Below are 14,233 nucleotides of genomic sequence, written 5' to 3'. Positions count from 1 at the left end.
ACCTTATTAGCTTCAGCACTCAGTCTCAGATCAATAACTATCTTAGTGAGAATAGTTTCTGTGCTATGATTAGCTCTGAAATCTGACTGAAATTTCTCTAGAGGTCTGTTCTCGTGTTGTTGTTTATTTGGTTGAAAACAACATTTTCCAAGTAGCCTATCTTGCTTAGAAAATGGAGGTTTGATATGGGTCTGTGATGTCTTTCAACTCCACAATCTGAATTAAGTTTCTTCACTAGTGATTTGACAAGAGCAGTTTTGAAGGCATCAGGAACAACTTCAGTTTCAAGTAATGTATTAATAATATATTTTATGGCCATGATTGAAATGGAGGAAAAGACCACCCTAATGAATATAGAAGGAACAGGGTCAAGACAGCAAGTCGAGTTGCTAGTTAGTTTCTCATTGTTGCCTGCCTTTCACAAGGTTGCCTGCAGAGGTCACCAGCAGTTGTAATATACTGTAAATGTATGGTAAATAACTTGCTCTCATGGGGGATGAGAGCAAGGATCACACAGGATACCAGCTGGCTGGTCCCTGCAGTTCATAATCACACCTGTAAGATGGTGCCTTGAATAGATGTGTCATGGTGTCTGACACGATAACCTGTGCTCATGTGGGAGCAGGGGGGTTATGACCAACTGCATTTTGTGACATATCTGCACACAGATGTCACTATAACCAGACGAGCAATTTCTTAATGATCTATTATTAGTAATGATCAGCTTATTATTATTATCAGCCCCATGACCGAAAAAAGTCCACGGGAGAAAGGGTTCTGAGCTCCACATGAAACAACTGCCACCTGAAAGAATCAGTAATTTCTCTACCTATACATCAAAACATAAATGAACACATTCATTGTTGTTAACCACATCAAAGCATGGGTGCATGCTTTATAGTGATTGACATGGTGTGTCTTCTCTGTGAAAGTAAGACTTTTTAGCATTTTCACTGGATTCTGCAGCATATTTGTGGAATTTGAAAGTCCAAAGTCTATTGGGCTGCAGCATCCAATTAATTCAAAATAGTGATAATTCCTATAGACTTAGTTACTGCTTTAGTTTTATAATGATAGCCTAGACAGCTATAAGTTCTCATCATTGATAAAAAAAATCATAAGAACAAACATTAATGGTATTAAGTATCGCATGGTGCGCAGTGTCCTTTCCCAATGTCCACTGGTTAATATTGAGAGCATTTATTTGGCCTTGAACATCATGTCAGTCCAATAATGTTGTGTACTGTGGTATCTTTAAAACCACAGACTTACAGGTTTTACTGCACTATTGAAGTTGCCAACAACGCCATATTGTAAAGATAGTTTGATGTTCCAGAGATGTGTATGGATAGTTGAAGAATAGATTTGAGATCACTCCAGCAGTGAGGTTCGTTGCTTCGGATTATTTCATGGAACAAACAGAGTACAAACAGTTTTCCTAGGGAGCCTCAGCTATACAACAGTACTCAATTTCGTGCAGAGTCCGCATACAACTCTGTGGGAAAATAGCTGCTTTTGTAAAGATACAAAATATAGAAATTGATGAAGTTTATTGGATAAATCTATAGAGCTAATTTGCTGTCGGCAGAAACCAGCTAACTCCATTTTGACGCTTTTGCATTTTTCTTCCATAAATCAGTGCTATTGAACACCCTTTACGTCTGTGTGTTGGTAAAAAAAATATTGAACCAATGAAAAGTATTAAAAAGCGCTTCTGACAAAACCAGCTAACTCCTTTGGATCCTCAAACTTTCTGCTAAACCAGCTAACTCCACCAAAGGGGGTGGAGTTGGTTTCGCTGACTCCAGGCTCCACCCCTTTTTACCTCCAACCTCATTGTGAGCTTGGAGGTCCATTCAGCTGCTCTTATCAATGATGAACAAAACCTCCTAACTCCACTTTTTGTTTTGTTTTAGTCATTTCCTGAAAAAAAAGTACCAAAGTCTGATCCCCCTTACAGCCTTAAACTTTAGTCTCTATAGCAGTGGTTCTCAACCAGTGGTCCGGGGACTACCAGTGGTCCTTGAGAAGGTTCCAGGTGGTCCCCAGCTAAATGATGGAGAGTTGGTAACCAAATGGACCCTTATAGAACTTTAACTCTTGAGAGTGTAAAATGAAACCAAATTGGTTTCATTTTGGTTACATTTTATTCTCTTTACGCACTACTTATAGCACTTGTACAATCATGGATTATTTTTGTGCCACAATAACAGGCATTGTTAATAACGGTCACACCGACCTTACCTAGTGATTGGGTGTAATTGCCTGTGGAGGGGGAGGGGGGGTTAGTGTGAAGAAAAGATAGATGAACAGACCAGCAGCTGTCAGGAAGAGAAGTACAACTGTTGTAGGGGAGAAAAGATGAAATGGAGGAAATTAAGACGGGATAAGGATTCAGTGCAAGAGAAGGAAAACAGGTTTCAATGTTGGTTCTCAACCTTTTTTGAGCTCTGGACCACTAGCATATTTTGAACAGTCTTCAAGGACCACCACGCCAATCCTGTTTCTGGTTTGACACACATTTTGACGTGGAGGCAGGCTCTATTAGGTCAGTGGCAAAAATGTTAGCACTTCCGGGTCAAAATCCGGGGTAGAACTGGAAAGTTACATAGTGCAGTTTTTATAGGTAATATTCATTTCAAGCTTCAATGTCACACCGACCTTACCTTATAATTGTGTTTATTGCCTCCTGTTTCTGATTGGGGATTGCTTCATGCTAGTTCACTCTGATCACAGCTGCTCCTCATATAATTAAGCTATTTTTTACCAGCTGTTACTAATTGAAAATGTTCAGTGTGTAAATTTGACCTGACTGCTTGGAGGTTTGTTGGTTTGTTGTAGTCTGGTTCTTAAAGTTTCTGTGTTCCTAACCGGGATACACCTCCATGCCTTGTGCCACTCTAAACCACATTCCCCGGAGACCCCCGTCTCATTCCAGTTTTTGTTATCTCACCCCCCCCCCCACACACAGTAAAGTGGCATGTATCTGCAGAGATGAGATGTAAAACTGTTAGAAGAGAATGATGACAAAACATTTTTGCATTTCTATATCGCCTTTATGCAAAGCGCTTTACAATGTGCGTTACATTCACCTATTCATACACACATTCACCCATGGAAAGCAGAGGCAACCTTGCTCAAGGTCACTTCTGACACCATGCCAGGTGGAGACCGGGAACCTTCCGGCTCCCACACGACTGAAAGGCCACTAGTCTGACTGGCTGCCTCATGTTTAGTGATGTGACAAAGACGGAAATGAACGGATGCCAATGGATGAGTGTAGGTTGCAGTGACACAGAAGTGGACTAATGTCACAATGTTTTACTTACATAGTCACTGACTGTGGCGCAACAAGGCATCATTGTATGACCATGATCTTTCTACAGCAATATTTAACAGTTTAACAATATATTGCCATGGATATAAATGGCATCCTGATTCCTGACATAAAAAGCAAGAACAAAATGAAAATGGAAATGCAGCTCTTTCGTCTAAATTTTTTAATTAGCAGTCATTACATTGTGTAAATAATTACTGTAAGTACAAACATGGAGACTCCACACCCCATTGAAATGCACACGCACACAAATCTTTAAATACCCGAGCTCTGACGACTGAGACAGTCCTCATCAACATTATGCGTGAGCGAGCCTGGGCTAAATTTGCAGCTTGGCAGCCAACTTACGCAACCTTTCCTCGCTCCCTCCTGTCTACACAATGGCATAAATCTTGCAGTTTCTCTCAGTCATTCCAGCCCTCTCCAGATGCCACCCCCACACAATACACTACAAATCTCGCACTATTCCTGTACCCGCCCCCACCACTATGGCCTGAAATTACCAGCACCTCTAAGAGCAGACACCAAGCCTGTCAAAGCATCATCGCATCCCACAGGACAGCTGTGGAGGGGGAGGGGAGGGGGGGTTAGTGCGAAGAAAAGATAGATGAACAGAGCAGCAGCTGTCAGGAAGAGAAGTACAACTGTTGTAGGGGAGAAAAGATGAAATGGAGGAAATTAAGACGGGGATAAGGATTCAGTGCAAGAGAAGGAAAACAGGTTTCGATGTTGGTTCTCAACCTTTTTTGAGCTCTGGACCACTAGCATATTTTGAACAGTCCTCAAGGACCACCACGCCAATCCTGTTTCTGGTTTGACACACATTTTGACCTGGAGGCAGGCTCTATTAGCTCAGTGGCAAAAATGTTAGCACTTCCGGGTCAAAATCCGGGGTAGAACTGGAAAGTTACATAGTGCAGTTTTTATAGGTAATATTCATTTCAAGCTTTTTCCCCCACACCACGCTTATTAGTTGCTTATGTGCTTTGGGTGCTTTTTTTTTACACCCTAATCAAAATATCACCTCGCTCACAGTGAGGCCTGAGATATGGTGTCACAACTACTCATCTTCTACAGAGTGCACTGAATAATGAGAGAGAGAGAGAGAGAGAAGAGGGAAGGACAAAAGGATAGAGGCCTAAAAAAAGAAAAGAATAATGAAGTTAGAGAGAAGGGTACCACAGAGCAAGGAAATTTAGAAAGTTCTTCGTCTTTTTCTCTCTCTCTCTCTCTCTCTCTCTCTCACACACACACACACACACACACACACACACACACACACACACACTCTCTCTCTCTCTCTCTCTCTCCCACTCTCCGTCATCTTTATTCCATTCCCATTCCTTAGCTTCTCCTCTTCTCTCTGCATCCCTAGGTAGATGGACGGTTGCCGAGGGCAACCTCTGTGCAGTCACCTAACGATGAGCAGGAAGTGTGTCCGGGTGTGTGTGTGACCAAAGGTTCTATTTTTAGAAACATGTATTGAAAGGACAAGAGCACGTGCATGCGTGCGGGCGTGCGTGAGACTACGAAAGATCAGTCGTGGGTACCGGTGGAAGGACAAGGCAGATAGTGAGACTGAAGCCTAATTTACACTTTCCTGTGTGGCAGTGCATCACTCTGAAAATAGCTGATCTACAAGCTCACAGCAGCATGTCACAAGGCGACGCGTTGTGAGATTTTCAATCTGCTATTTTCGGTGCACGACACTGGTGCGTAACCAAGTGTAAATCAGGCATGAGGCAGTTACTAGAGAGAACAGGAGGGATGGAAGGTGGGAGCGAAGGAACGTAGCGGAGGAGGGGGCCAGCGTATGTTGACGCTGTACGTGGCGTCAGTGTGATAAGAATAGAGATGGTGCGTGTAGTGCGCCTGAGACATTACTCTTTCACACCCTCAGCGGGGCAGGCCACACTCATTATGTGACAGAGAGGGATTCGCTGTGTGCGTGTGTGTGTGTGCATGCGCGCATGTATGTGGGATGGGTGTGTGAGTGCGAGTGTGTGTAGGCTATGCACATGTGGCCAAAAGTGATTGCACAATCGCAGTTACAATATATATTTATTTGGTTATTATATTTACTCATGGGATATTTAATAATGTTGAATCATTAGACGATACATTCATTTTGTTTGTTAAATTCATTTTAATCTGGGTAATATTGAAATATTTTCATTAAAGATTAAACTTCTCTATCTTGAAAAAACAATGATATTACTGTGTATGTTATCATGTTGATATTACAAAGGGTATAAATGCCTTCCTTTACACAAGATGAAAATACATGAGGCTACAAGCAATATACAGAGATTAAGAAAAAGGTGCATAGGAAGTCAGGCATGAGATAATATAACCTAGTGTACTTTGGAATAAGGCTCACTATATATAGCCAGTCATTTTGAAATCTTACTTTTACACTTTCACAGTTAACAAAGTCTTATGCACACCTGATTGGCTCAGAGACGGGTGCGTAGGTAGGGATCAAACGTAGAGAGTAAAATAAAATGACCCGCACACCGTCAGGCCTGAAGAAGGTCTATGTGACCAAAAAGTTGCTTAAAAAACATTTGTTCCTATTTTGCAAGTGCAGACGGTGTGCGGGTCATTTTATTTTAGTCTCTTTTCACAGTTAAATTAACACTCTGGATCTTTCTAGGACCTTGAAGGAAAATGTGACCCAAATGTGACCAGGCATAACAATATTTTATAATTTCTAAAATGTGAAATATTGCACTGCATAAAAATACACATTCTTCCATGTTGTCAGACTAGTATCATTTTTAAAATAGCGAATGTGTGGAGTGATAGAAGACTGAGGACATGGAAAAGGATATGTGGGTGCCGCTAGGGTAAAGCTGTGCTGCCCACCATCATGGAGACTGGGGGTCGAATCCATCACAGGGCGGCTTGGCCGGGCACTCCAACAAACGCAAGTTATTGGCCGTGCTTGCGGGTGGGAAGCTGGGCAGGGAAGGGTGATAGTTGTCACTGCACTAGCAACTCCTACAGGTTGTTCAGGACGCCTGTTCAGCAGGGAGCAGAACTTGAAGGAATAACGTGTTCCTCCGCACACGTTACACGCTCCTTGTGAAACTCCCCACTGTCAGGTGAAAAAAGGCAGCCTGTGACTCCATGTGTATCGGAGGAGACATGTGGTTGACCACACATTTCCTAGGACCAACAAGTAGGGGTTGGCAGTGACAGGGACTACACATGGGGGTTAATTGGCAATTACAAAATTGTATATATTTTAAACAGTTAATTATAATAATGTGTTTTTTGTCTCACTCCCTTTTTAATGTATTTTTTACTTGTTATTATTTTGAAGTGAATGGACCACAATGCTGGAACCAAGTATGATAAAACACTGGCACAAGGAGATTGGTTACTTGATAACAACTGCATTGTTTGCTGTGAAGAAAGCTTTGCATCATAACTGTGACAAAAGCCCAGACAGTGGTCAGTTTCATGGTGACAGAGAGCGAGGGCGTGTGTGTGCGTGTGTTTGTTTGTGTGTGCGTGTGTGTGTGTGGGAGAGAGAGAGAGAGAGAGAGAGAGAGAGAGAGAGAGAGAGAGACAGACACACAGACACACAGACAGACACACAGACAGACAGACAGACAGACACAGATAGAGAAACAGACAGATAGAGAAAGAGACAGACAGAGAAAGAGACAGACAGACAGAGAAAGAGACAGAGACAGAGACAGAGACAGAGACAGAGACAGGGGGAGTGAGCGAGAATGACATGTTGTAAACAGAGGAATGACATTGTTATCTCCTTGCTCAGACAGGACGGCTCTGCTGAGCCTACGTGAAGGCCGGATTTACACAGGGGTTTTCAGATAGTTAGGAATTTAAGCAGCCACTGTGGATGACAGAGAGATAGAGAGAAGAGAGCTCAGAATCATCATTATTATGACAAAGCTTTGTTTTCGAACAATATGATGCAGTTCCTATAGAAGGGTAATACTATTCAGAATGCACTGTGGGGACACCGTACATTTCTTCTATAGTAGGCACATACTCACAGAATTAATTCCTCTGCCTTTGACCTCCTGACTCATCTCCAGTTCATAAAGAGCTGAGGGAGAGAAGAGATGAATACTTTAGAATTAAAACAACATCCTTTGAAACATCTTAATTCTATTATTCAATCAAAGGACTACTGTATGCAACAACTTGCATACAGTACTTGCAAATATTGTCGCTCCTAATTCAAACTCAAACTCCTAATATCTGGTACATAATGTATCAAGACTTAGATTATAGACTTAGACTATATGTATATTAACTGTGATCTGTGATAGTCAGTGTCATTTTTAGAGCTAATTTGTTTTAGCGTGCCATGTTAATTATTCAACTGCATCATTATTATCAGCTTTTGAATATATACAGTACATGTCAATGTAATAATGCTTGTTGTGTATTTATACACTGAGTTTATAAATACGCAACAAGTAAATGAGTCATGAAGTGGGAGTTACATTTCACAAATATGTTTGTGGATTGCCCCATTCTACATTCCAATTTATCAATCATGGTTCCAGTGTTTCAAGGTACTATGTTGAAACAGATGCACACACGCATGCAGAAGGCACAGTGACCAACACAGATCTTTTCTGAATGCAATTAGAGTGTGTGCATGACTGCATGTGTGTTACCATGTAGTTTGTGCAGCCTGGCCACACATGCCACAAAGCCATGGAAGGACAGGTGGACTTCCCCAGAGCCAAACCTCTCTGACAGCAGCTGAACCACCTTATCATCGGACTGGAGTCCTGGAAGAGACCAGTGGTACAATAATAATTATTAGTTCTAATGGAGATATTTTATAATATTGTTATATTAGCTCTAACAGAACTGCTATATTGAGTAAATATATTAGTTCAAATATAAATGTTCAAAACAAATGACAGCTGTTGTTGCATACTGGTTTATTTCTAAACTTTTCAACAACAAGGCAATTCAAAATGCTTTACACAAAACACAACAGGTACTCTGACAATCCCCCGATACCATGACTCAGACATATCGGTCGGATGGGCAGTGCGACGTAGGTGTGAGGGCCTAGTACGGCCCGAACTCTATAATGAGGGCTGCTTTTGAAATTTGAATGAAATTAAAAATAGTAATTACAGAGTTAAGAGAATACAATTAAGAATAAGTTAAATAACACAAACAAACAATAGAATGTAAAATTACACTGCAAGAGTTATGTGTGTCACTGGGACATGTGTGTGTGTGTGTGTACGTACGGTGTACGACGTACAGTGCCTTTACTGTGTGTGTGTGTGTGTGTGTGTGTGTGTGTGTGTGTGTGTGCGTGTGCGTGTGCGTGTGTCTAATGTGCATGTGTGTGCATACCAACTGCCAGAAGTGCCAGGCTGAGTTCAAATGGGCTCATTGACCCAGAGGAGTCCTCATCAAACTGAAAGAAGGTGGACTGAAAAAGCAACAAGACAAAGACAATGAGTCTAATAGCATCTTCACATAAGAAAACACCCATCCCCAGCACTCTCATAACTCTACCACACATGCGCGTACGTACGCACACACGCGCACACACACACACACACACACACACACACACACACACACACACACACACACACACACACTGTCACCTGAAGTTTGCGCAGATGGGACACCAGGTTTTCTGCTTGGTCACGTCTCAGACTGCTGCGCCCTTTAGTCTGACAGACGAGTTAAGGAGGACGCCGCAACAGGGCGGCTCAGAAAGACATTAGGACAGATGGTGGAAGACGCTATGAGACAGACGCTATGAGAGAGATGCTATGATAGAGATGCTATGAGAGAGATGCTGTGAGGTGAAAAAGGCAATAGCATACTGAAATAAAGTTATTGGAATAAGTTAAACAAGACGGTCACCAAGAGGGTACAGTTGTGTCATACTGTATGCTCCTGTTCAGCACTATGCTATATAAATACATGTAGTGTTATTGTTACAAGTAGACAGGGGACTGAGTCAGAGCAAAGCCTATACCTCGACATACATGTACGACCCTGTCACACATTGAAAATAGGCGATCTATAACACGTCATATGTGTTGTGAGGTTGTAGATTGGCTATTTTCAGCCTCGGACAGCATCTTACGATGGAGTATGAAAATCAGGCATAAGGATACTTCTTCCCCAAAGATGAGCTGTCTGCATAGTTCCAGTGGGATGTGGTAGTCTTTCTCTAGCACTGAAAATCAAAGTTACAGTCACAGTTACTTCTGTTATTTAATTGAACTTAATTTGCTGCATCCACAACTATGAGGTTCTGTCTAGACTGTTGTTGACAATTGTGGCCTCTTCCTCTGGTCACGGCAGAGATGGGACATGTTACTACTTTGCTCCCATCTAGTGGCCATTGTAAAAACAATGACAGTTTATTGGCTGCTTTTGCACCAGTGTTTAAAATTCCATATTATAATCTCATCTGGTTGTTGGTATAACATGTCAAATGTGATATGTTGGAATCGCCTGAGTTACCTTACCTGAGTTGACCAGGTTCATGAACTCTTTAGCATTCAATCTGTCATCCTGTCAGAAGACACAGCAGATTATTAGAATAGACTTTATAATAAAACATTTCTAACTAGAAAAAGTGCTCCTCGGAGCACAGGGCTCCATCAGGTCAGGTAGGTTATTGTGGGCCAGCAATGTTGGGAATTCAGTCATTATAGAGGGTGGAAACTGCAGAAGTTAAGGGATTAATGTTGATAAAATGATTGCACAGTCACAATATGTTGATATGTGGGATGTGCGTGCAAAGTTTCACAGCAATCGGACGCTGTGTTCATAGTTTGAGGCATTTTGTTCAAAACGAGCCACTCCTGCAAACTTTAGATGCCAATAAGGATGGAATATGAAAAATCGGACAGATCTGTGTCTCGGCCACGCCTTCCACCTTGCGGAGACAAAAACATAAGTTCTATAGTATAAATCTAAGCAAACAAGTTATGATGTACCTTACCAGCCAGTAAGGCTGGCTAAAATAGGAGAACAAATAACAAAATAATAATAAAGAGTTACATTTTGAAATGCAGCATATGCTGATTTTGCTAGCCTGAACTCCTCTGGCACAGCCCAGGGATAGTGATTTGTCCCGTTAATTAAGGTAAAGCAGCTTTAGGTATGTAAAGCCAAGGCAGAAAAATAATTCTTACCGGCCCCGCAAACTCATCAAAAAACCTACGAACTCTCAAGTGGTCCTCTGGAGTGACCGGTGTGGACATGACCTGTTAGAACAGAGAAAAAGACAGCAAACAATGCCATATGACTTCAGCACAGTCTGTTATCATACTGTACCAGTGTTGTGGTTGTAGATGAGGTCAGTGGACTCACCATTGTCAATGCATTTGACGTGCAAGTGAAATCTTGTGTCCTGGAACAGAAGAATCACCACTGTTAGTTCAAAATACACTTAGACAAGGCAAGCAACCTTCAATTCTTCACCTCCCCTCCATCCTACCCCAGAACATTTCCAGTCTTGGAATAGATTCGGAGGAAGACCTCTCCGGGCTGGTTGGGTCGGTAGGTGGAAGCCACAATGACGTAGTTGCCAGGGTCCAAATGCACCTTCCTCCACGCACTCCTGTCATGGAGTGAATACACACAAAACACAGTTTGTCAGACTGCACAATGAAGAAATGTAATGTGTTTTAACTGGTTATAGGGTTAGATTGTACTGTAGATCTGCATGAAAAACAATGTAAATGATAACTTCTGGCTTAACTTTGACGTCAGATAAATACAGTACTCTTGTCTGTTTCAGAGACATGCTTCCGCAAACTCTTGGCTCATAACTATGGGTCCATTTTTTGAGTCTTTGAGTTAAATTAACCTGATTTTACTGTTTGTATGGATTATGATGACCACAGTTATCAAACAAAATTTCTTAGCTTCTTCAAGGGAGCATAAGCCATAGAATAAAAAAAGAGGTGAAAGATGATGAGTAGTTTACATGTTTAAAGAAAAATGAGGTCCCTTTATTCAATATTTAGAAAGCACTGATTTGGAAAGGACACTGGACAAGTTTGTCTACTGGATACATGATGAAGGCCTAACATGTTATCACGTTATGATGACTGTATGATGAGATGAAAATGAGATTGTAAAAGTTTTTTTTTTGTTATCCATTGTTTTTATTATCAAATTGACAATACAATTATATTCAAATGAATACATAATAGTTAATGGAGACATTTTATTTTTATTTTTATTTTTTAAATCATATTTTTATTTTTATTTTGTATTGAGGCTTTGTCTTCTTTTTGTATGTGTATGTTGTATGTTAATGTGATTTTTTTTTTTATGTTTATTGAAAGAATAACCATTTACTTTTTTCTGCTTCCTCATCATTGTGAATGTTTGATAAAAAATAAATACATAATGTGGGAGAGGAAAACACAGTGTAGTACCTCTTAGCCTGGTACTTCCCAGAGCGCCCCACCGGGCGAGTTGAGGAGAAGAAGCTTTTGTCCAGACACGTACCCTGAAGCTGTATTTAGATATTAGATTGAACAACTGAATATATAAATACACCGAAATGGTTATAATATTGATTCAGGCAAAGGCAACAAAAGACAAATCTTAATGCTTTTTTTAAGATAGGATAAGCAAAGATACAGGAGACAGCAACACAGGTCTCCAGCAGTAATTGAACCAGGGATGTTGTAATGATGTTATCTGGCCAGCCACTGATGCATCCCAAATGCTGATGTTGTGTGCATTAAGTACATACCTCAGGGGGAACCTGCACAGAAAGAAGAGATTCAGAGTCTAGGTACTAGGTACTACACTGGTACAGTAGAATGCATTGCATCTTTCAAGTCCACTCGCGTGTGTGGCCTCACCCTGAAGATGTGGAACGCCATATAGAGAAAGTGGACTTTGCTTTGTGATCTCCTGTTTTTCTGCAGGAGCTCCACTAGCACAGTGCACTTCTTTCCTTTCTCTGCTATCTTCTTCTCCTCTGGAGTCATCTTCTTGTCATCGTCGTCATCATCATCATCGTCGTCATCATCCTCATCATCCTCATCCTCCTCTTCTGGCTGGTCCTGCTCTGAGAGAACCAACTCGAACTGGGGGTTCTTCCAGTATGATCCTGACAGAAGAACAGAGAGAAGGACACTGAGTTCCTACAGCTGCCATCACAAAAGTGCTTCAAGCCTCAGTTATACTTAGTTGCGCGTCGGTGTTACGTGTTGCTGCGACTTGTAGATCGGCTATTTTTGGCGCACGACACCAACGCACAATTATGAATAAATCAGCCTTAAAGGGATAGTTCACCCAAACAATTACTTTTTTTCTATCAATTAGTCACCCCATGGAGACTTCAGAATTCATGGATATTTTTTTGTTTTTGTCACATTCCTAAGCCAATAATTTGATGACCAGAGGACCGGTAGGCAACGGTTCCGGTAGGAGACACAAAGGAGACTCTTTGTGTCTCCTTCCGGAACCACTGCCGGTCATCAAATTATTGGCTTAAGAATGAGACAAAAACTAAAAAATATTCATGAATTCAAGCCTCCATGGGGTGACTAATCGATAGAAAAAAAGTATTTTTGGGGCTGAACTATCCCTTTAAAGCACTCAAGGATTCAAAAGTACAAATTACGAAGTACATTTTCTTCTAAATATCAATGCATTGCTGTATTGAAATTTCGGACAGAGCGAAAGCCAAATCACAATCAAATACAAATTACTTAAGTGCAGTACTCAAGTAAATGCACTTAAGTTACTGTCCACCACGGCAGGTAAGGATGTACAGTAGGCCCACACATACAGTACGTGCACACAGCCTCACATGACACACGCTTCATAATAATACTCACGCTGGTATCTGCGTCTGCCGCCAGCAGAGCTCCCTGGCACCCAGACACCCTCATGCTCACTGATGGTCCAGGAACCAGGGGAGCTGGCTGAGGCGGGAGCCTTCTCCTCTGTGAGGGTGTCAGGGTTCACGCTGCACAGCTCCACACTGTCAAACAATCTGCTGAAATCCTCTACACTGATCCTGATAACAGGGAAGACACACAGCAGGAAATACTGTTTGAATTTGCAACGTACAGATACATGTTCCACTAAACATGTCTTGACTTGTAGGAACATACATTCTGTGAGTTTCATCTTCGGAAGCTGTGTGGATTAGCTGTATGGATTATCAGTGTGTCAACACTCCATGGTATGCGTTTCTTGCTAACGTACCAAAACTCTCCATCCTCTTTCTTATTCAGAATCCTTTGCTTCTCGGCACTGTCAATGTCACCCCAGTCCTTAGACCTATGTTCACACACACAGACACACACAGCCAGACACACACACACGCACACATTTGAAATATTTATTTATGTCCACATAAACAGAAGTACAAGATGTACAAAGGACATAAACACTGCCAGTGCAGTCAAATAATGGGGAAACAGCCAGTTACAACACGCACACGCGCACGCGCACACACACACACACACACACACACACACACACACACACACTGTTAAAGTCGTCCCAGTCCTTAAGATCTACATTCACACAGACACACACACACACACACACACACACACACACACACACACACACACACACACACACACACACGTAACTAGCCTTGCGTCGCGTCACCAGGCTTTCCGTGATAACTGTGGAAAGCCTGGTTTCTATTCCAAATGAACTAGTCTTATCCGGTCTATTGCCCACCTACTGTACCCGGTAATTTGCACACACACACACACATACATGCATGCACCATTTCCCTTTCTGCTCTAGACCCGACCAGATCAGCAACCTGCAAAGCAGAGTGATCCCAGTCTACACTTCATAAACAGGCAGCTTCCTCACTTGTCACTCCAGGGTCCACGGTATTCAACAAAGCCCCAGGGG

General features: G+C 41.8%; 1 protein-coding gene across 1 annotated transcript in view; it reads right to left on the bottom strand.

Annotated features, from left to right (window-relative positions):
* Window positions 1-5,491: 5,491 nt before the first annotated feature.
* Window positions 5,492-14,233, bottom strand: part of capn12 (calpain 12) — a 14,920-nt gene continuing 6,178 nt past the window's right edge. Inside the window, exons 7-21 of the mRNA XM_084064179.1 lie at window positions 14,192-14,233; window positions 13,562-13,636; window positions 13,189-13,370; window positions 12,187-12,455; window positions 11,770-11,843; window positions 10,821-10,943; window positions 10,694-10,733; window positions 10,516-10,587; window positions 9,844-9,889; window positions 9,487-9,548; window positions 8,965-9,033; window positions 8,705-8,783; window positions 8,002-8,118; window positions 7,369-7,421; window positions 5,492-7,205 (exon numbers count right to left, since the gene is read on the bottom strand). The exon at window positions 14,192-14,233 is cut by the window's right edge and continues 50 nt beyond it. Of these exons, the coding sequence (XP_083920305.1) occupies window positions 7,179-7,205; window positions 7,369-7,421; window positions 8,002-8,118; window positions 8,705-8,783; window positions 8,965-9,033; window positions 9,487-9,548; window positions 9,844-9,889; window positions 10,516-10,587; window positions 10,694-10,733; window positions 10,821-10,943; window positions 11,770-11,843; window positions 12,187-12,455; window positions 13,189-13,370; window positions 13,562-13,636; window positions 14,192-14,233 (1,330 nt within the window). The 3' untranslated portion in view covers window positions 5,492-7,178. The remainder of the gene's footprint in view (window positions 7,206-7,368; window positions 7,422-8,001; window positions 8,119-8,704; window positions 8,784-8,964; window positions 9,034-9,486; window positions 9,549-9,843; window positions 9,890-10,515; window positions 10,588-10,693; window positions 10,734-10,820; window positions 10,944-11,769; window positions 11,844-12,186; window positions 12,456-13,188; window positions 13,371-13,561; window positions 13,637-14,191) is intronic.

The sequence above is a fragment of the Gymnoscopelus microlampas genome, assembly GCF_963454915.1.
Source record: "Gymnoscopelus microlampas genome assembly, chromosome: 8".
In the NCBI taxonomy this organism is placed as follows: Eukaryota; Metazoa; Chordata; class Actinopteri; order Myctophiformes; family Myctophidae; genus Gymnoscopelus; species Gymnoscopelus microlampas.
This window is presented reverse-complemented; position numbering and strand designations above follow the sequence as displayed.